Source organism: Grus americana, chromosome 17 (assembly GCF_028858705.1).
Source record: "Grus americana isolate bGruAme1 chromosome 17, bGruAme1.mat, whole genome shotgun sequence".
NCBI classification, from domain to species: Eukaryota; Metazoa; Chordata; class Aves; order Gruiformes; family Gruidae; genus Grus; species Grus americana.
Window position 1 is genome coordinate 10,935,900 of NC_072868.1, and position 23,343 is coordinate 10,959,242.

General features: G+C 38.2%; 1 protein-coding gene across 8 annotated transcripts; it reads right to left on the bottom strand.

Moving 5' to 3' along the window:
* Positions 1-201: 201 nt before the first annotated feature.
* On the bottom strand, positions 202-21,718 carry ARFGAP1 (ADP ribosylation factor GTPase activating protein 1). Of its 8 annotated transcripts, none has more exons than XM_054845000.1 (15): positions 21,615-21,718; positions 21,253-21,337; positions 17,518-17,581; positions 16,476-16,585; positions 15,586-15,757; positions 14,279-14,379; positions 13,445-13,534; positions 12,665-12,761; positions 9,938-9,994; positions 8,894-8,926; positions 7,493-7,522; positions 5,548-5,604; positions 3,704-3,763; positions 2,430-2,506; positions 202-1,967 (listed from the first exon to the last, which is right to left on the bottom strand). In XM_054845000.1, exons 3-15 carry the CDS (start codon positions 17,575-17,577, stop codon positions 1,613-1,615), a joined length of 1,299 nt encoding a protein of 432 aa, XP_054700975.1. In that variant the 5' UTR covers positions 17,578-17,581; positions 21,253-21,337; positions 21,615-21,718; the 3' UTR covers positions 202-1,612. The 8 variants fall into 8 exon arrangements, with proteins under 8 accessions (XP_054700975.1, XP_054700968.1, XP_054700969.1 ...); XM_054844993.1 differs by having other exon boundaries at positions 21,206-21,337; positions 21,615-21,674; XM_054844994.1 differs by lacking the exon at positions 21,615-21,718 and having other exon boundaries at positions 13,445-13,531; positions 21,206-21,332.
* Positions 21,719-23,343: the final 1,625 nt, after the last annotated feature.

Sequence of the window (23,343 nt, forward strand, 5' to 3'; positions counted from 1 at the left end):
CTATAACCTCGAAAACCTCTGAAGAGCAAAAGAAATGAAGCATTATTTAAGGTAACTTTGACAGCTAAGGTTGGTTGTTTGCTGGAAAAAATTCACTAATTTTAAAAAGAAAAGGCTTTTTAGGTACCTGCTAAGATTTACAGGGTCCACAGTAAAGAACTCCACGCCGGTTGTGAAGTAGACTACGCAACGACATCATGATTCGAAGTTATCAGTAAGCTGATTATTTTTGGGCTGACTGTACATTTACAACCCACCCTCGAAAATAAAACAGGATACACAGTACACCTTTGTCGTTAAAGTCACAATTCTGTAGAAGGTATAGTTTGTGTCGTGCAAGGCAATTTGTTGGGTCAAAACTGAGACATAACTGAATCTTCTATTTCATTCCTTAATGCTGACAAGGAGTTTCTAAAGTTTCCAAAATAGTGTTTCTTTAACAAGATCCAGGAAGAAAATGTAGAGAAATACATGATAGAAACAGAGATACCGTTTGACATATTAAAGATTAATTTGGAAAACATCTGCTTAATTTACATTTTACTATTAAATCCAGACATCTACTAATCTTGAACAGGGCTTGCTGCCAGCCTCTCTCCTCAATGTTCTCATACTTTCCACCCATTTTTTCTTACTGGAATCTTTTTTGCAAATTTGTTTCACTGCCAACTTCCCAAATAGATGTCCAAAAGGTCATAAGCAGCAGAAAGATTTCATTTTTATCAGAATAGATAAAATAGATGGGTAGAAGGAAGAAAGAGAAAAAAACAGACTATATAAAATACTTAGACTGGGGGAAGGGTGTAGGTAAGGAAGGAGAACACCACAGCTTTGCATTTTATATGTGTAGGAGAGCTGCATTGTGCAAACTCTTAACCCATTGAGTAAGAAGGGCAAGTAGAGCTGTTCTACTATCAAGGGATATCCCTTGATAGCTCAGGTCAAAAGCTATGACTTTATACAAATAATTAGCTCTAGATTCCTTATTAATTCTAAGGGGAGAAAGTACATTTTAAAAGACTAAAAAACCAAAAAAATCTCATAAAGTTTAAAAACAAAGCTCCAGTAAAAAGTATCTTAAAGACCATCTTGAATTGCTAGACTTAATATGGTCAGAGCAATCCATAAGGCATTTCAACTAGATCTATTCAACTACAGTTTGTTTATTTAATGGCTATCTTTTCAAGACACACCCTGTCCTTTATTTGCATTAAACACCTCAGGTCATCTCAAATTATATAAGGACTGGATGAATACCTATTAACCTACACATGCAAGGTTGTGCCATGAAAGTGTGCTTGCACTGATTTTTTTTTTTCCTTTGAACATTCGTGTTACAAAAGTCACTGTACTTCAATAGAGCAAGGAGAATATATTTGTATCGCTATCTTTAAAAAATGGAGAGCCACCTTTATGTAATAAAAGATTCAGATGCTACTTTTTTTTTTTTTTTCCTAAACCAGGACAGAAGAAAGGAGAATGAATGGGAAGCACAAAAGTAACAGATCGGTAAGGTCAACCAAGATACTCCAGTTGCGCTTGAAACTTTCTCCCCTCAATCAACCAGCATAGCCTCCCTTTCCTAGCTGTGCAAAACAGGGTTAACAGAGTTCTACCAGTTCTGGTTATCCCACCCATCATCAGCTGAAGACACCTTTTTTGTTGCCTTCGGAGGTTTTTTGGTCTTGCTCTCCCCTCCTGTGTTTTCCCAGTTGGTCTCCCAATTTTCCCAGCTGTCGCTGTTACTGTTCTTGTTGTTGGAGACTGTTCCTGAGCCCCACACGTCCCAGCTATCGGAGCTCTTCTTCTCTGTGGAATTGTCCACATAGGTCCAGCTCTCACTGCTTGGAGATTTGTGAGCTTTTGGTGGATCTGAGTTGCCAAAGGTCTCCCAGAAGCTTTGATCTACAGCATTGTTCTGGTAGCCCTCCCCTCCGCTGTTCTGGTAGCTGTCTCCCTCAGCTGGTCTTTTATGGCAGGAAAAAGGAAGGAAGGTAGAAATAAATTAGTTATGACAACATAACAATAAAAATAAATTACCACAAACAAGGAAAATTAACACACTACTGCCCTTTGCCTAAACAAAAACTGAGGATGCAGGCAGAAGAATTAAATTTATTGCTCTGAATAGCATAAGATTATATTCTAATTCACAGATTAGCCTTAAGTACTAATAGGCTCGGGGAAGGTTGGGGGGGGAATATGCATTTGGAATAAATTTAAAACCGAGGTGCCATGTACTATTTTGTTCTGTTTAATAACTCTTATAAACAGTTAGACTAAATTCTTCCTGTATTATATACGGGAGGACTACTAGCAGAGACAGAATAATTCCTTCATATTTAAAAATTACCTGCTACTACTATACTGAAGTGGACATACAGGAGATATATATTTAGAGAGACACAGAAAATGACAACAAAAAATACCTTTCAGAATTATCATCTGGTTTGCCAGAAAAAAAAGTGGTGACGTCTCGCCATCCCTTACTTCCAACTCCCTGAACCTAGAGGAAAAAAAGGCACTTCACATCTGGACTGAACCAACACCTCTTACAAGCCCAACAGCAAAAGCCACAACACATTCTTCCACTTGTTCGGACAAAGAGAACACATTTAACCAGAAAATTTCACTCACAACTTATTAATATTTTTGACGAGCAGTTACATGGTTGATGTAAAGAACATATATTTGACAGCATCATGTTGCTAGAAGATGTGAAAAGTAGGTTGAGTTCAGCTTTTTACCCATCATTGTCAATAACAGCTTTTGAATTCTCTCCTAGAGTTCTGTGACAAAAATGCTGGAATTACTCCTTACATAAAATTAAACTTAGTGACAGTACTGATGTTTTGATGTTACGATTCATGTAACCAGTATTTATATTCCTACTGCTCTACAAAACTACTTTCACCCCATTTCACTAGCATAATTTCACTGTAAAGCAGGCCAAATGTTGAGTTCTAGAATAAATATGACTGCTAGGAGAATTCTTTGGGTTATTATAACGGTCTGGCGTTGGATTAGAAACACAGTTTCTGAAGTAACACCCATGGAAGTCACTACTTTAAGTCACAGCTAAAGAGGATGAATCCCATAATTCAGACTTAAAGTTGCCAGGCTCTAAATAGAACAGGTAACATCACTTATTTTATTAAAATATTCCCAACATTCAAGGCACTAATCTGGTACACAATAGAGATTCCAGTGCTGACTTTTGCAGTGCTAAAAAGACAGACCCTCCTAACACTGCACAAGTTATCAGAACAGGTATTAGATTGTGCAGGACTTCTGTACTTAGCAGCTGTAGAGAGCACTTACCACATTACCATGCAACGATAGCAAAAGAAGACAAAGAAAAAAGGTACAGAACATTAGTAAGTTTAACCATACAAACGTAATGCAAGCTGTCTCCATATTCTCTAGCAGACATTTTCCTTTTGTGTTTGGGACACTGGCTGACTTCTAACTCTACATCATGCCCTCAGTGAAACTATTACAAGGACTACATCACACCTGTATGGCTTTTTAACACCCCAACAGAGGTACTGCATACTGAAAATTACCCTTCCAAAATTTCCGTATTCAACGCAAGCAGAGAATAAAGCTGTGTTGTGGTTTTATTTCACTACAAGCTCTTCACAAGAATATGGAGACTGGCTTACTGTTTGGCCTCCTTAAAGGCAGGCAGGCCACTTCATACCTTGCTGGCCAACTGTGATACCCCCACGGTAACCTCCTCAAATATTTTCCCCTCTTTCACCTACATGAATCAAAGTATCAGTAATTAGTCGTAAACCAAATTATTGAAAGCTTAAGACAAGCTTACTTGTGCTTAACAGCTAAAAACAAAAAGTGTAAAAAAACCCAAACAAAACCAAACCGAATCAAAATATACATAAGTCAAAGCTAACAAAGTTAAGAAAATGACATATAAAGTCCATTGATCTCTAATGGAGTGAGCCTCAGTCCTCTGAAGTTTGTGGGAATCTTCTACTGATACACATATAGTTTGAGGAAGGTATCATTATGCTAATGCTGAACATAAAAACACCAATACAAAAAAATCTGCAAGCATGACATTTTATGAAGATATTTTACTATATAAAAAGATTTGGTTTGGAGAGATTAAAAACGTAACAGATCCATTTTACTCTCTTTTACACATGCTTACTCTTAAATGCTAAAAGGGCTTTGAACTTTGGTCAACCAAAATACAATTGGTGCCTTTCACCAGTTAATAAATAGCAGCTGTTCCAAAGCAAGTGACTTTATATAACCATATATGTGCCAGGCAGTGATCACTGAATACCTACTTCAGAAAGTAACACTTCTTTAGAACTAAGAGCACAACATCCTAAGGGAAATAGACTTTTTTTTAATAGAGAATGCAACATTCCTCATTAAATTGTCCTACAAAATAAAAACCAGCTCAAGGAAATGCACCCTAAAAATAACCCTGAAAATAATGCATCTAAGCACTCTGAAATAAATTGTGGATAATTCTAGGGAATAGGAAACCAATTAGAGTCTTCTCCTGTGATTTGAAATGCTATGTAAAGAATGTGGAATTAATAAAGGTAACAAAAAAGAAATTATTTTCTAATATGATTAAACCATTCTTTTCAAATTGAAAATTAATCCATATCCCATAGTGGCAGCACTGCTTCTCTTATGAGAGCAAAATCAGTCTGCTTTATCAAAACCAATATATTTTGGGAAAAGGTACGTAGGTAAGTAGAGCACCACATTCTCAGAAAAGACTTCATCAAAATTTTGGAGCTAATCCAAAATTCTAGAAGCCCAGAACAAATGCATGCCAAATGGGAAAGATGTAAAAGTACATTTTTTTAAAACATATGAAACAGGAAGGCAACATTTGACACTAGAGAGAACCCATGCCTAAAATCTGTAGTGACTAAAATGATCGTTATGAGGACTGCCTTGGGTTTTTTATATGCCCACTAGTGACTATCTGTATTTACTCAGGTCAGCACATGCGCTTTCTTCCAACTGCTGCTGGAAGTTCCATTAGCCATATGGTTTTGGTCACTAATGATTGTAAAGGGAAGACGAAAATCTGCTTCAAAGTAGTTTTCTAGAAACAACACAGCAACTAGAACAGCTAATCAAAATGTTACTTTAGACCACACTTGGCGTATGAATGCAGGCAAAACTTGGTATTAACTGACTAGCAGAATTTTCTGAACAAATACCAAATAAAAGTTGCAAAAACATGTTACTTCTATTCATAAATTGTCCCAACTCATCTTAAACATTTATTTTAAAACAGTATCTAATGGGGAAGAATACAACAGATCCTTGTGGACATGGGAAAGATTGGTGGAAGAAAATTACCCTCATTAACCTTTCTTTGCTAACATACTAGCTGTGAATTATTGATGTTTCCCCTTTGCTACTGTGCTAGTATATGTAAAAAACCAGAGGGATGCACTGACAAACTAGGCAGTTGTGGCAGGAGGAAACAATCACTCCCTAAGTCAGCGTAACCACGTTCTGCAAGTAATTTACTAGTTCCAAAGTTACCTTTTCCTGTGCAGGTTTGAGAACATTTTCATTTAATGTCTGACCTAACTCTGATGCCTATTTAAAAGCAAAACAAAAACAAAGTCAGTTATATTTTCTTTTAAAAAAAACACAAAGAAAAACACAGCCAACATCTTCTGCAGGCTAATTTCTCAGCAGTATCTCCAAAAGAATACACGTGAAGCCTTAAGCTTTGATTCATACAAGCAGAATGAGCTGAAAAGCGCACACAATACAGTGCTGCAGGAAACATTAAAAGAAAATAAATTGAAACCAGATGCATGTGGCAATAGGTTGTTGGAGATGCCCAGAGCCCAAGCAAAGCCTGACCTTGCACTGGAAGCAGAAGCAATGGTTCAACCAGCAACAGCCTAGATGATGTGCCCCTCGCTAATGCCTGCGGCTGAATATTTGGAAGAACTGACCTCATCCACCCTTATTTTTCCTTACTAATGAAATTACTTGTAGAATTACATCTTTTTTGGCCAATTTTTCACCAATTGTTCTGTCTTGTAGTGCTGCTGTTGTCATCTATTAATAACAGCCTAAGTGTTTCTAAGCAATACACAAGAGCTAAAATTGTGACAGAAGATTTTTGTAATCTTATTTACAGCTCCAGGTTTGTGGGGAGAGAAAAAAAATGAACTTCAGAAATCTATTGCAATCCAGAACAAGATGCGTAAGGATGTTGTACTTCAGAGGCATCTTACAAAAATGTAAGACCACAGTATAAGTCACAAAACTACCTTCCTAAGTCAGCATTGACATGGACAGCAGGGTTTGCAGATGTTTCATTAGAAATCATTCCTTTCCCTACCACCCTAGTAAGTCTTTAAATGATTTAAACTCTTCTTCAGAATTGCCATATTATAGTGGTTACCTTCTGAATTAGCCCAATTAATCCAAAAGGGTGAATTTGCTTGCCAGACAAACATTATTCCTAACCATTAGCAGAGACTAATGAAGCTTCATTTCCTAAGGGTTTGTATCTTACCGCTAACAGTGGTTAGGGTATGAGCCTTCATTCATGTTCCTCCTGGGAATGGAGCACCTTGAACATCTTTCCTGCACAAATTCCCAGGTGTCTAAGAAGCCTTTCCCTTAGCCATAGCACTACTAGGATCTCCCCTCTACCCAAACACCATTACCTCCAATACTTCTACTCGTTACTAGTTCAAAAGTTATTTGAGAAGAAAAAGGCAAAGGTAACCCTATTTCCACCTAGTAAGAAACGTGACTGCAAATCACATAAGGCTTGTTTCCATTGGAAGCTTGGCTAGAAAGCGTTTAAGAAAAACAAGAAAGGGGATTTTTCATCTTCAAAAAATCCTCCAGAGGCTATTAAACCTGGCAAACTGTTTATGTTATGTAATAAAGAGTGTAATACACTAAGACTAACAGTTCAGGTATGCTGACCGAAATTGCTAGAATCAGGAAGAATTCTTTTATTATCCCATTTACTCAACCACATAATTTTTTTACATACAGAAAGGGAAGATTTGGGTACAATTCTGTTTCCACCTGAATCAATTCTTTATCTTTACTGTTGTTGAATCTAGAATAGCATCCTAACCACCATTACAAACACTACGTAACGGGGCATTTATTAAAGAGTCTGCCTTCAAACAACACCCCAGGGTAGTTCTTGGTATACTGCATTCCTGGATCAGACATGCAAACGGAAATCTTGAAGTCATCTGTGTTTATGAAGAGCATGGACAAAAGTATAGCATGTTTTCTGAGAGTGCAGAGCTTGGATATCTCTATCCAGTTTAACCTATTTTAAATAGGTTTGAAGAAACATTACCGTATGAAACACACAACATTATTCTAAACGGATTTGACTTAAGGCAAAAAAAGAAAAGACAGCTCAAGAGCAAATGCACATATTCAGCACGAACAGTGACAAGGAGTCCATGCACAAGAATATATGTGAGGGCGTTACCGGCTCTGGCTGCTGCTTGTAGCCCCAAAACTTTACCCAGACAGCAAAAGAGAAAGAGCAAGGAAGGTAGAAGCAGCTTTTAGCAAAAAAATTGGCAGCAATTTTTCAGGCAAGTTAAGTGGCATGAACCTTTTCCAACTTTAATATCTACTGACAAGACAAACAGTGAATATGTTTGGTCACTGGACACCAAATACTCTTTTAAACACTGTATTACATCAGAAAGCTGTTAAATCTGTTCTACAGATCAACAATCAGCTGTTTCAGGAACCAAATCTAAGCTTCAGTAATGCAGCTTAGACTCTAGATCACCACATTGCTATGGTCCTTGTCAGTAGATGTGACAAGCTTTTACACTTATTATACACTTAATATTATATTTACATTTGCTAATAATACTAAAGGAAGAACAGTTTTCTAAAAGGGAAACTGCCAGAAGGAGTGAAAGAGGAAGACTTGTAGAACACAAAGTTTTTTTAAGCCAAGCAGCAAATACTTTAAAGCTTTTAAGTACCAAGTTTGGGTGCTTTAAACAAGACATTTTAGTTGCAAAATGTGCACAATTTTGGCTTCTTATTTGGAGTATTAACATCCTACTGCATACATCTGTCTGAACACCAACACCTGCAGCTTCACATTTGTTTTGAGCAATAGCATCCTATGCATATCAGAAAGCATGCCAGGCTAATGCTATGCATAACAGGAGAGTTATAGTTCAAAGTAAAATTCCCTGTATCATCCATTAATATATGTAAGCCCTCTCTCACTCAGAACTTTGGCACATTAAGAATCTTATTCTTTTTTACACATTTTTGCATTTGAATTTAAAACTTCTGCGTGCAAACAGATCTTGCTTGTGTCAGAGCTCTGTGTAATTCAGGTCTGACCGTCTCTGTTTTAACCCTAGTGTGAAAGAGGAAATGCTTTTGTAATTACTACTTTTTTAAATACATACAAGCAAGTTAATTTCATAGCAATATCAAGCAGTTCACATTTGTAATATCTTATTAGGCTTTAGCAATGGAAAGATGGGTTGCATTATATTACAGCATATCACCAAGAAAACTACATCAATACAGACCACACTTAAGGTTCACAAAAATAAAATAAAGGTATTTTAAGTTTGCAAGCATGAATTAAAGCATTTCACTCTACTGCCTCTCCAATGCACCCAACAGTTATACGCAGCAGAGTATCACTGCTTATTTCTGGCTTAATTTGATTGCTGCAGTTGATTGCAATTCCCATGGAAATAAAAGCTAGAACCTAAAAATTACTGTGCACTATGAAGGAAAAACACACTGGTCTGTTGATGATCAAGTCTAAATCAACTGGTGCAGGCAAATACATGATATTTAAAGCCAATTACAGTCAATAAGACAGAGCTAAATCTATAACCACCTTTTGACTTGCTTGAGATCCAAATCTGGTAGCCTGTGGAAAGAAGCAAAAACATTCCAGTTTACTAGGAATAAATCCTTTGATTTTTAAATACACACATTAAGAAATGCTGAATGATCCTCTCCAAGAGGAATGGACCTTTGCCAGAATTTCACAGTGAACAGAGAATACCCATATCACCACCTCTGGCACTCCAGATCAGTCTGGGGAAGCATCAGTCTTTCTCAACTTACAACGGGGGGAAGAAAGAGTCTTCAATATAGACTAGATCTTGGTGGGCCAGCACGGATGAGTATCAGTATTTTTGTCTCTTATAATGTCACCCAAAATAAGAGATAACTGTCATGCTCATAAACTGTTTAAACTTAAGAGACATTTGTTACGCTCATAGCAGTTTGGAAGAATACTAAGCAAAACTGAAAAAAGTTGTAATACATTATTTTCATAAAAACATTTAATCTCTTTCCACCATCATCCATGTAAAATGCAGTAATTTTTTTATTTCCTCTGGCTCTAGTCTACAATTAGTTGAATGATTGTCATCTAAGTGCCTGAATTTGCAGAGCATGAAGACCATGCCTCAGTTTTTCCCAAAGCGTCCCTCTGGGCACAACCTCTGTCCAACAAGCTTTCTATTTAAACTGACAAAAATGCTCCAATTAGAGAGAAGTCAAAGGAAGGAAAAAATATAAAACCATCAGCAGTTTGTAACTTGGTATTAAATTCCTGCTGAATAATGTAATTTGGCCTTACTTGGCATAGACTGAAATTTCTGCTTCATAATAAAAATTTTTGTTGAGTTCTTTCTTGATGCTTACATCCAGTGGACAAATTTACAAAAAATGTCCATCCAGAAACATGAGAAATAGTTAAGGCAGAGATCTTCATTCAATATGCATCTACTTTACAGGTCATAGGCAAAGGTACACAATGAGCAGAATTTAGTTTGTCTTGGTAATACTTTTAAAGACATATCGCTATTAGAACACGAACAGAATCTCTGCGTTTACAACAATTACACTGAAATGCATTTTGTTTACTTACACCCTCTTTAGCAGCTGAGGCAATTTTGCTTGCTCCAGTTGTAAAACTGCTCCATCCCTTTATAGAAAGTAAGAATGTTATAAATCGTGTGAATAATAACAGAGAATAACCAAGCGCTCAGTATGACATGTTAAATTAAGTCAAAATGTTCTACAATACAGCTTGTCCTGTAGTCATAAGAACTACTCGTTAGTAAGAGCAAAAAAATTGTAGTCTCTCACTGAACCGTAACATAGTGATGAACTTCCATTATCTGTGTCAAAACAGCTGCACTTTGAACAAACCTGAGTGCTTAAGATGTTATTCCACTAAAAATGGCTACATGAAAAAAAATTCCTTCCCCCCAAGAAAAGTAAGAGGACAAAAAAAGATGTTAAAACCCTAGCAAACAGAGATTGGCTCTTCAACAAGCAAGCAATGGATGGGGAAAAAAAATAAAAAAAAAATAAAAATCAATGAGCAGCTAAAAAGTATGCCTGGAAAAAACTGAAGAGAAAACAAGTATCAATGCTCAAAAACATGAGGCAGCAATTCAGAAAATGCCCATTCAGTAATTTTCCATTTCATAATAAAGGTTCAACCTGCCGCTTTCCTGCAAATTTTATCTTTAAAAAACAAAAGAAACAAAGCTTTATTTTGCCTCACTGGTGCTTGGAAGATCTGAAAACCATTGGTCATTTCTTAAAGGGCTCTTTTGTAATGAATCAAAAGATTTCTTCTAACTACTGATTGTCAAATACTCATTAAGAAACCAGCTAAAAAAGTGGAGCAGGACAGTGATTCTAATGATTTTTTTTTTTAACAAAATCATTAAAAATCATTTCACAACTGTTTAGATTCCAGTTCTTGTTAGTAACTCATTCATCCAGAATCTGCCCAGTAAAACAAGTGGGGAAAAACCCACCATACATAAATAGATAAAAAACAGAAACAAACTTTAACTGTCTGTGGTTCTCTTTGTATATAATAATGAATGAAGAAACAGATGGAAGTTTTTTTCTTTGCTGAAAACAAAAAAACATCACCACCTAATTTTAAGCTGTCCTATAGAATCTTTTAAACACAGCGCTATGAATGCAAGGTTAATATCCATGTCTAACACTACCTTTTATCAATCTGATTTTCATGATTTCCATCAAAGTGTAGATATTTCATTTAAAGTGTGGATGTTTTGGTAACACATTGCCTTTTGGGTAGATTTCCACACAAAGGCCGTAAATAGTAGAATCTTTTTTCTATTTAATTTGATCACACCAAATATGTACATTGAGGGAACATCTTTTTAAAAAAGCAGCAAAATATATTTGTTGCCTATCCTTTTGAAGTCTCCTCATTAATTGCCCTTTTCGTCCTATGCTGAAATACTGAAAGACAATTATGTCACTAATTGCAAAAAAGGCAAAGTGATGTGTCTCGTAGTTTTTATGTTAAGCAGAGTCTCAAGGGACTCAAGACAAACCTAAACTGTGGTTACATCTGTTCTTTACAGAACAGGTTGGACAGTGTGGTCGGTGTGAATTCTACAGAAAATGCTCCTTCTGATGTGTAACGGCAGAAAATAATGTATATACATAAATGTAGCATGTGTGGGGAAAACCAATCATACGCAGTGGAAGGAAAATTGGTTTCCTCACTAGGATGAATATGCACGCAAATATTCAGTCTCACTATAATAAACGATTTAAAATTGCACTGTAATATGTACCTGTGGTCACAAGAGGGCATTTTAATCATAAGTTTCAATGAGATCATGTATTCAAATAACGGTTGACAGTAACTCAGACAACACAGTGTCATCTCTCCTTTGCTGTCTTAGCACATCTGCAATACATTATAGACATGGTTTTTCATCTGAACTCTCTGGCCTACTATCTATGACATACCTCAAAAATATTCAGCAAACCTATACTAAGCGCCCTGTGGGATCACCTGGAATACTGTCCGAAGGCTCAGGCATCACCTTTTTCTATTACGTTCTAGTGAAATTATTATACTTAAAAATAAAAAGAATAAAAATGGAACCTGGTGTGGATATTTAGACCAATGAGGCTCTACAGAAGACTACTGTCCACTAACCCTGGTAGAAAACCTTACTGTATTTCAAAGTGACTTCAAGTCCCAAATATTGTTCAGCACTGTTACTTTGCAGCCTATCAAAGCACCAATATGTCCCTGGCTGCCTCCCACTTTATTCCCATTTTCCTTCAACAATGCATCCTTCCCTATCTCTACTTTAATCATGACAACTGTTCAACCATATGCTGTTATCTCTTCACACCCTGTCACAAGTATTTCAAATGTTTTCATCCCTGCTCAGGGCTTCTGGCACCCATGTACACACACATTTCAGTTGTTTTCCACTGAACATACCTAATATGGTTAATCTATTTAGAGCATTACCAGCCTAACTGCTATTCCCAACAGGTAATTACTACTTTTTTTTTTTTTTCCTCCGAGCCCTGTTAAGTATTAGGTCTTAGTCCATTGCTATATCCTCATTTCCTTATTTCTGTGAACTGATGCCAGACATAATTCCTAAGTTTTGCTCAAGTTCTCCCTTTGTTTCATCTTTTCTTCACTCTTTGAGAATACAACCAATACTCTACATCTCTCTGTATCCATCTGCAATCTTCAGTTTCTCTTCTCCATTTATATTCTCCCATAACAGGGGATAAAATAGAAGAAAATAGTAATTCAGGCCACAGAAAGCTTCAAGCAATTCCTTACCGAGTACAATGAAGACATGGCATTATTCAGGAAGTCATCCTCTTTTTTGGGAGGGTTTACTGTGTTTCCAAACCCCACGTAGCGATTCTCTTGGCCACTACCATAAGAAAATGAAGAAATAGTATCTGTATTAGTATGCATTCATTAAAATCATTAAACAAAAACTGAAAAGCATGGAAGAACGACAATTGTTTAACGGACTTTAAAATACACCTGGAAAAAAAGTTCTAAAGCACCTAGCACCCAAAATACAAAACCACTCACTTCATAAAGGCATAACACCAACAAGGATCAACTGGGGAATCCTTGCAAATTAAAGCATCCCCTATGCAAGCTAATGTGGTCTTAATGATTCTCCAGGTTTAACAGATCACTGATATCAGAAGTCTGAGTAAGTCCTAATAAAGTGACACATGAAAATGGGAAAAGGAAAAAAAAAGAAAACAGTGTCAGCTTTATAAATACCCCTGTTTAACTCAAATTACTAGAAGATACAATATGCACACTAAAAGTTCCCTAGTTTGGAGCCCACCACAGTACCATTTTGAGTTACAAGCTCTTTCTTCAATGCTATTCAAACCTTTTTGTTATACAAATGCTTTGAGGCACTTTCCTTCATCTTATCTTTTATCATACATTATCAACATATTTTTAATAGTAAATAAGATGTAACTATTAACTAGTGAATCAGGATGACAGTTGTGTGGCTGTAGTATAACAGTCAAGTCTTTGTTATGCTAGATCACCAGGCACTCAAAAAGTTAATAAACATTGCATTACCCTTGGTATGAGCTGACATCATCGTTTAACCAGTCTTCAAAAGCCTTGTCAGAAGAAGCAGTTGCAGTCTGAGATTGTCCAGCAGAACTACTGAAATGAAAGATTTAAGAATCAAACTGCGTAAAGCAAAAACCACTAGCTCAGCAATGCAGCTTGACATAGATCATCATAATACAGGTGCAAAATTGATTATTTCTTTCGTCTATCAAGTAGGGAATTCTAATGCAACCACTAAAAGCCACTGAAGTATTGAATGAATAAAGCAACAGACACAAACAATGCTACTCAGACTACAGCTAGCCCCTGAACTCGCTGGATGGTGGCCAGGCATGAAGCACTTCTTTGCTTGATTTACAACTGCTTTATCAGTTAACTTGATTCTTTAGCACGAAGAATAACAAACACTACATGCAAAAGCAGAAAAACAAAACTGCTGTGGTCCAGCTTTGATGTTCCCATTAGTAATTAGCACCATAAGGAAAAAGTCTGTTTCTTCTTCCCTGGCATTCAATCACAAACTGGAACAGCCCTGCATTAATGGAAGGCTGTGACACACTACGCGTGATTGACACAATGACTAGTCTCAGGTGCATTACAAGGCAAGATAAAACAGTATGGCTTGTCCTCTGTTGTCTCTGCCATGGTTTAAGATTCAGGTGGACGAGGTGGGAATTATTATGGAAATTAAAGCCCTGCTACCTCATATTCCTTAACTTCAGCAAAAGAAATGCTTGTTCAGACAGCACCATCAACAAAATAAAATCGGCGGACATTCAAACATCAGGTTTTGATCCTGCTGTTGCTGTATCAACATTTGAAAACAAGAATACATACCGATGAGTGGAAGAGAGAGACATTTTAGGCTGAGGTGGGGTCCAGTTCCTGGCAGGAGAAGTTTCAATGGACCACTCCTTGCCTTCAGCTACTGTAGCTACCTAGAAGAGGCAGGAAAATAATCAGAATGCTAGGTCAAAGTTTTCATACAAGTTATACACTGGTCCTGTAAAGTGAAAACAAGTAATTTTTCCAATTTGCTGCCAGCTACATAGATCAACTAATTTGTTTTCACAAGAGACCAATTTTTTTTCCTGAATCTCAGGCTAGTAATGTTGAACTGAACACTGGTTTTATTTCAGGCAACTGATTTTAGGCAACTTCCTCAAACAGGCAAGTTTGGTTTGAAGAGGAAAGACTAGATTAATAAAGAGATGTAGACGCTAATTACAGAATAATGGAGGAGTAGAAAGAGGTGGATTTCTACTCTAGCACAGGGTGGCTAAAACACATACACAGAATTTAAATGTTCTCTCTGCCTCCTTCAAACAAAGGACCTGAACTTCACCTCTTTACCTCAAACCGCTCCTCCTATCCAAGTCCTAACTTCAGCAAGTTAACAGAAAATTTCCACAGGCCTTGCCACAGAAACTCTATAGTTCCTTGTTTCACATACTAAAAGGCCTACAGCACAGAACTTAAGAATTCTTTGCTTTCTTCAAGATACTGCACTTTAGTCAACTATCTCCTATTCCTAGCAACTTCTAAAGATGCAAAAAGACAAAATACACAACACACTTCAACGCTGCACGGATATCCCAGTAAGCACAGAATGTACCTTCTTATCACTTCTGTGGCAGGGTCAGCATAAAAATACAGTATCATTGTAAATCTCTAAGATCACACGTTCAAGTTGTTCGTCATTTCATTTTTGGAAATTCCATGAAATGATAATGCCATTACAATTACTAATATACTTGTTTATAGGCCTGCCAGCATTCAGCACATTCATTTACCATTTTCTTACTACATATACAAAAGTGTTCTCAACAATCACTTTGGATAAAACTGTACTGCTGAAGCAGGAAACTCTCTACTGTGGATTATGACAGCTCCACTAAGTAGTTGCAACAAAATGCAGCACTGAAAATCTGAGCCACCTCAGCTAAATACAGAAAATAAAGTTTCTAAAGAAAATCCTTACAAGAGCTGGGAAGAATCACTCTAAGACTTAATCCTTTTCAAGAACCATTTCAGAGGTTCAAAAGGTTGCTACTTCCCCCACACACTTCAAAACTAAGCGCTTACAAAGTACTTTGATATTTTCAGATAGTAGGGAATGAGAACATACACACAATAGAACTTACCTGGTCTCTAAAAAGAGCTGCAGCTTTGCTATTGTACTTCTCTTGCAATGACCAGCAGGGATCATAGTCATCTTGAGACTCCAAGAACTCTCGAAATTTGCTGTTACCTCCAGCCTTCATTTTCTCCAGCTCAATATCCTTCCATTTGTCCATGGTCACAGAACGTACAAAACTAAAAAGCAGTTTTTAAAAAATAAATTAAAATCACAGCTTGTTATAATTTCCTGCTATATCAGCAGAGACGAAAAGAAAAAGCTTATTACAACCTATCTCAAAAGCTGGGAGTATAAACATGTTAGAGAGCACTCTCCAAGTATAGAAAGATAGATCATCATTAAGAAGGTGGTCAAATCCTCACTGAAATAAGCTGAGATCAGGCCGTTTATTGGCACTTAAAGTGCCTTCAACAGAAGGCAAGCGACAGAAAAAGCAGCTTTCTTCAAGTCCAGAAATTAATCTAACCAACTACGTAAAAGAAACTTTTCCCATACTTCCTTACTCTGCAATTTTCTTTTCCTGTCTGTTTTCACAGTTACACTTAAGTGACCTGCAAGGACACCTCCTGTCCCACTCCATGCTTCTGCTCATAACAATCATCAGGTACTGATAGCTCAACTGTCAACTAAAGAGATATCTTTCATCATATCCTCATCTCAGTAATTTCATTTCTTCTTTCATGTAACATATAGAATAGTTTCAAACTCCCATTTCCTATGCAATTTCTACTCACTCATGAGCTTCAAATCACCCCTTGGAAAGCAAAGCAAAACTGCCAGTGAAATGTTGGAATTGAGACATTCTATACCCTTCTGAAACAATACATTCTGTTCACAGCCGTAATGCACCCCGAGGTAACCCAACTCAGTCCGTCCTCTGCTTGAAAGGCTGACCTGAGGTGAACTCCCAAGCCTCGGTGTTTTCCTGAGCATTCAAGACAGATCCAAATTCCATAGGTCACACTCACCCACTGGGGGTTAAATGCACCACATTCAAAACAGACCTGGGAGAGAAAAACAATTATCTCTAACACTCAGCCATCATTTGTCCATGTGAGGTTTTCACAGTACAGCTCAAAAAGTCAGATCATGAAAACGTTGCATGCAGAAAATAACTTCAGAAGGGAGAGTTCTTAGGGTTTGGAAAAACCTTCCCTGACAGCATAGGCTTCTTTCAAATATTTATTTATGCTGCATGGAAAAAAAAAATGCATTAACTTGCCTGATTTGGATTATAAAAATTATTGTACTGACTACCAAAAACCAGTGAGGAAATACAGAGGAGCAAATTGAAATTAATGAGCAAAGAATTCAACTTGATTTCATTTCCATATTGTCCTGAAGGGGGAGAAAGTAACCAAACTGAATTCTTGAGGTTTTCTTGGCAAAATAAAGGTGAAACATTGAAAGTCTGGAACACTTATTCAGTCATACTACAGTTTGGCAGTAAATGATAGCAGATCTAAAGAGAGGTTTTTCTTAAAAAAATAGCTTTATTGCTCATACAGTGCAACAACTCAAGTTCTTATGATTGGAATCGCCATTCAAAGTTTAATGCATTGATATAAATAAAACTGAACCTGTCCATGGGCTATCACATTTAAGGTAGCATATAATCAAGCTACTTGAAATAGACCATTTTAATTAAGCTGTGCCCAAGATGTTGCTTGTTCAATGGACTCCAGGGGTTACAGAATTACTAGAACTTCTGAAAGACTTGTGCCAAATATGCAGCAATGTATTACAGTACATATATGAATAAAAGTTACTGGAACTAACACGAATATGAGATATCCAAATTTATATGTTACCATTAACTAGTCATACTAGTGTTATAAAGACGATAGCTGTAGTAGACCGCAACACGCATCTGGAGTAGGTAAAAAGAAAATTCCATTCTACACAATTAATCTAAAGAAGATTATAATTTTCTCACATTGTTGTCATCTTGTGCTCTGACTTCCTTGAGAACTTTCCTTGTCCTTGGACTTGCCATGATGCTGCAAAGGGAGAAAAACAAAAACCTAAGTCATATTCAAGGATTTCATATTGGTAAGATGTTCAGTACCTTATGAGCATATCTCTATGAAAAAGACCTTGCAATCTAAACCACTGAATCACAACCAATTGCAGGGGAAAGACAAATAAACAAAACACCATTAACCTCACAACCTTACTTTTCCATTTTCTTTGTATGTTTTAGGGGATTTGGTCATCTTCATTCATTCATTGCAAAGGTGTAACTCAGCCATCACTGAAAAGAGGGCGGAGGGTGATAAATACAGAAACTCCACCATGGCATATGTTGTATCAAAACAGACTCTTACTTGATGCTGCTTCCAGACCCATCCACTACCCTTTCTGAAAGCACTTTATAATCATGCATGATTGCACAGGATCATGTGCATATAGCTAAACAGACCTAAGCAAAAACCAGCAGAAACTCTTATACTTAAGAGTGCTGAACACATTGCTAAAAGAGCGCTTTACTAGGAGATACAGAAAAATAAAAACCCCACAACCATGACTTTCCATAAGTACTGAGTTTGCTTATCAATTGAATTCTAATAAAATAAGGCAATTATTGGGACCTTTTACACACAACAGAATTCTAATTCCAACAGTCATGTCTCACTGGCAGACCACATCATCTTACTCTGATTTTTATGAATCATGAAACGCAGCAGCAGGGAGCAGTGTCAAGCTACAGATAAAATTCACAGTAAGAAAAAAAAAATGTGACTCAGTGCATAGCCTGGAAAAACTGAAAGTACACAAAATACTCATGATTAAAAGACATACAGTGTTGGGTGCCGCATAAGAATGCAATTTAGATAGAAAATGAATTCACATTTCCAACTCATTTGGTAGTCTGATATTAATTTTAAATAAATAACATCTCCTCTTCGTTTTTAATTCCAGTCACCCTTTCATTTCTACTTCAGAAAATGAAATTCTAAGATGTAATAAAAGACAGAGAAGTCACCAGGCTGGCTAGAAACCGCACCAATTATTAAATGTCAAGCTTCTTGGTCAGTCAAGATACGAAGAAAAAAATAGCAGGTTGATGTTTTCATCAAATACTGGTCTGAGAGGCAGAAACACCTTTATGCAAGTCTTTAACACTTGTTCACTGTGCTATCTGATTAAACAGTCATAAATCCTTAAATTATCAATAGGATTAACAATTATTGCAATAATGCCAGAAGGTAAATGATTAAGCATTATGTACAATTGCCGCAACCTAGTAGCGGATAGAGGGAGAACATATCTTTAATTAGAAAAGGAAGGCTATTTTAAAAAGAAAAATGCTACAGGTAAGAAAACATTAAATTTGTACGAATGTGGCGACGTCAATTTCTTAGACAGCAGAACAGCCTTCCTGTGAACTGCAACCACAGTGGTACAATAAATACAATTATACGCACCACCAGCTAAGACAACGTGATTCAGAAAGAAATAAGCTCAACACTGTACCTACGTATTATCAGTTAAAAGCAGAAGTTAATTGTGGCAGAACTCACTGCCTTTTAGCTAAAACACTTATTCCTTCATAAACATCTTGTTAACAAATACTTAATTCTGTGTAATTTAAGGGACAGCATTTTCACTGACATTTAGAATGTGCTGCCTTTCAAACTTAATTTGTATTAGACAAAACCAGATAAGTTGTGAAGAAAAAAGTGGTTTAGACTGAAAAGGTTACTACAATTAATGGTGAGTAAAATCTTCCAGTCATCCTGTATCAAGTTAAAACTGAACAGAATGATTTTTATCAATGATCAAATGGAAATCATGTAACTTTCAGAAAATGGAAGCAAAAGTGTGGCAAGCGACCCCTTCTATAACGAAACACTCTCTCCAAAAGCATTCCAATAACAAAATTTAATTTTAACTTACTAATGTGCATGTGAGGAGGGAGATAGCACTACGCATATAACATGTTTGCTCATATCCTAAACAGAGACCATAAACACATTTACATGAATCAAAGTCCATGTCTTCAATTCTACTATTTGTCACTGGCAAGATAAGGGAAAATTCTTCCTCTGCAGTACAGAAATTAAGGAAATAACTTAGCAGTAATAGCCAGACAGACAATTGTGCATAGTTTGGGCCCTCCTCTTTGGCATTTTTGTTATATGCTCTCTGCATATAACAAACTCCCCTTCCTCAGGGCTCCATTTCCCCCGAGACTTCTTGTACATTACTGACAAATTACAAGCTCCCTCTCTTCGGCTGGCCACTTGTTCCCCTCACCGCTATCCTTCCTTTACGATTTTTTCCTTCTTTTTCCCAGGCTTTCATTCAGGTTTTCATTCAGAATAACAAACAGAGGCAGATTACAGCAAAGGCCTTCCAGCCTCGATGGCAAATGATCATCGCTGGAGCTGAACAGGAAAGCCTTTTCCCACCCCAATTCCGCATGAGCCAGGAATTTTCTTATGGAGCAGAAAGAGACATCCATCCTACCGCAGCCAATATCCACACCATTTCAGTATTCACATAGAGTATGAGTTTCAAATCTCCTACTCCAAGCTGACAGAGGAAGCAATTGCCTTTGGGTCTGCCATAACTGCTTTTTTTGATAAAAACTTTTTAAAAGAAAGACTTTGGCCAACTGCAACCCGAACACACGCCCATTCCAGAAGCACCAAGTTCCCTGACCAAACCACCATGTCTGGGGGAAAGGCAGAGCTTCATCCACAACACATGATCCAAGAAAAAGGAGGCAGTAACTAAGTCTACCCACTTCTCACCTTTTTCTCATCCACAAAATCATTTGGAAACGAAGGAAAGGGGGACAAAGAAAAAGAGTCACACTCTAAGGTTTCTAATAGGTAACGTCTTTAGAGACGCCTAATCTATTGTCAACTACATTTGCCTACAAAGTTGTAAGTGATCAATTTATGATTGTTTCCCATCCAAAAGCAGAGCCCTAGTAGCTGACTGGGCACACAGCCACTGTGCTGTTTAAATTTCAGGAGTAAAAACTGAAGCAGCAACTGTGTAGCCACCTTAAATAAACATGCATTGTTTTGACCTGCTGTAAATGGACACAAGCAGTAAAGAAAATGTTTAGCTTAGGAATGAGTTTTCATTGAAGAATACTAATATTTTGGACTAAGGGTTCCAAGGTGGAAATAGACAGCTTCAGATAGACCAATCGCACATTCTTATTTCCCAAACAATCTGTTTCCAGAGCAAAAACTAGACAAGCACCATATGAGTTTCCATGCTAGGAATTTTTAGCTTGCTAAAAGCAAGCAAAAAGGCAGAAGCGGCACTAGGCACTTTTAAGTGGCAATGAGCTGTAACAGGACTTTGCTCCTCTGATACAGCAGCAAATTCACAAAGCCAACCTGTAAAGAGCTCTGCAATTCAGTATATGAAGATTAAGCAGGTGACGTGGTCTGCATGACTTCATGGTCTGAAGGCTCCCTGCGGGTCTCACCAAGGCAGAAAGGCCACAGAGGCCTTGTCAGCTGAATAAATGCTTTGAACCAAGCGCTGCCACCCACCTCCATGGTGTAGGCAAGGTTCACTTTCAAATCTGTATCACCGACTGTTGCATACTTTTAAAGTCATGAAGTTTTGCACACTCAGAAGTGCAGCTACCTTACCCAGAGCTTCACAGGGGATGCAAGCAGGGCAATTTCTTCACGCACACCTGCAATATCTGGATCCAAGCTGAGTCCTGGAGGCCTCCCTCAGAACATGGCCAGATTCCCGGTGAGCACACCGACCTCTCCTTTCTAAAAAATAAAATAAAATAAAGAGATAGATAAAACAAGGGGGGATGGCGGGGAAAGGCCTTCGCGAGGAGAAGTTCAGGCCTCCTCTCCGCCACGCCAGCCTGACACTAGCACCTCCTGCCTTCCCCCGGGGACCATCCTGCGTGACAGCCTGGGGGAGCCGAGCCCCGGCGCTAATCTAGACCTGCCCACCCCGCCGAGCAGGGTCTAACAGCGGGGAGGAGAAGTGTCGGACTACCCCGGGAGAGCTAAAGGAACCGGGTACCGGGTAACGCACCGGTAAATCCTGACGCGGCACCACCGCTCCCACCCGGCGCCTCACGGCGCAGTCGCTGCCCCCGCCGCGGCCGGCGACGTTGCAAGGCCGCAAAGCATTGTGGGTGCCCGCGTTAACCCGCTACGGCCCGGCCCGGCCCGGTCGGGGAGGGAACGCTACTGGGGGCCGGGGATTCGGCCGAATCCCCGGCCCCTATGAGAGAGTTTAGCTTTGGTTGTTGCCCATAAAGTTGAATTCTGTCAAATCATGCTGGGGGTTGTTGTTTTTTTTCAGTCAGTTATTTCTGTGAGCTGAGAGGGGAGTTTGGAGTCGAAGCTGTACCTTGCTTTTCAGCCGGGAGAGCGGGTTGAGGGGCTGAAAGCACAAACCTCGCTTCGTGTGGTGTCGGAGGGCAATTTCCATCCGTTGCTTTCCAGATATTTTCCAAAAGTGAGGGTGTATGGGATGGAAAAAGGACCTGGAGCTGCTCTGTGGTGGTTGGAGGCGTGTGCCAGGAGAGAGCATTTATGCTATCACTGATTTCTTTTTAATCATCAACTGCAGGCGCAGAGCAATGCTTTAGCATTTACATATGAATCCCACAGAGACAATGTGCCGCTCGTTTTCAGTGCAACTCCTAGTCTGGCCTTCGTATTTAATAAGTAGGCTATTATCTTACTATCAGTGCACGGGAGATGAACAGGAGCCATTTTCATTACCATTAATGGTAGCTACATACATAACCCTTTTGCATCAAGAAGATAATGGGCCCTTAAATGTGCCTGTGTACGAAGGACAGAGGGAGGGGTACGAAATATAAAGCAAACTCAGCTTAAATAATTTGCTCTTCCAGTTAAGGAGAAAGCAATCTCTTCTGATAATCACCATTATTTTCTGGTAAACATGAACTAATGGGCAATGAGGTTCCCATTATACAGACGCTGTATTACCGGCTCTAATGAGAATATTAATCTTAGTTTTTCCGTTATAATTGGTAGATAGTCCAGTGGTTGGTGTCGGTGGTGATTCTGCAGCGGGTGTGGAAGGGCGCGCGTTGCACGTTCAATACTTGTGCTCGCGGCCTCAGGGGAGCAGTGTTGGGCAACATTTTCCATCCATTGTGGTGCAGGGCTGGGACACTGATGCCTCCCATGGTCTTAATTTACCAAACCTGTGTGTTCATGCTCAGTCTGGGCAGCAAACTCTTGCAGTGGCAGCTTTGTCTTTCTGGGATCAGAATTGCTACTACCGAAGAATCACAAAATTGTGCTTCTGTTTTCCCTGTAGTAATACTGCATTTTGCCCTGAACCAGGAGTTGTCTTCAACCCATGAGCCGCAGTGAGCAGCAGACTGACCCACATGAGGGAAGCCTGCAGGATGTCACTGTCTGGTTTTCAGTAGGAATGAAGGATGGACACAAACATTTGCCTTTCTTAGCAAGGAAATAAATGCATGCCATTCTCTGGCAAATCCAGTTTGCTCTGTTCCCAGAATTTGGGATGGGTGCATAGCTCTTTTCCTATCTCTGCAATGTGTGACAAATATCTATTCTAAGATAATAGATAAAGCCAACAAGAAACATTTACAAAGGTGTCCTGCATTGTATTCCGTACTTTTTCCCTTTCTCTAGTTATGAATTGATTCTAACTTAAAACTAAATTACAGATATTTTTAGTACAATTGCCGTTGTTATAGTTGTTATGCCCACTGTTGAGGACATATGAAATGTGACGATAAGGAACAAAATAC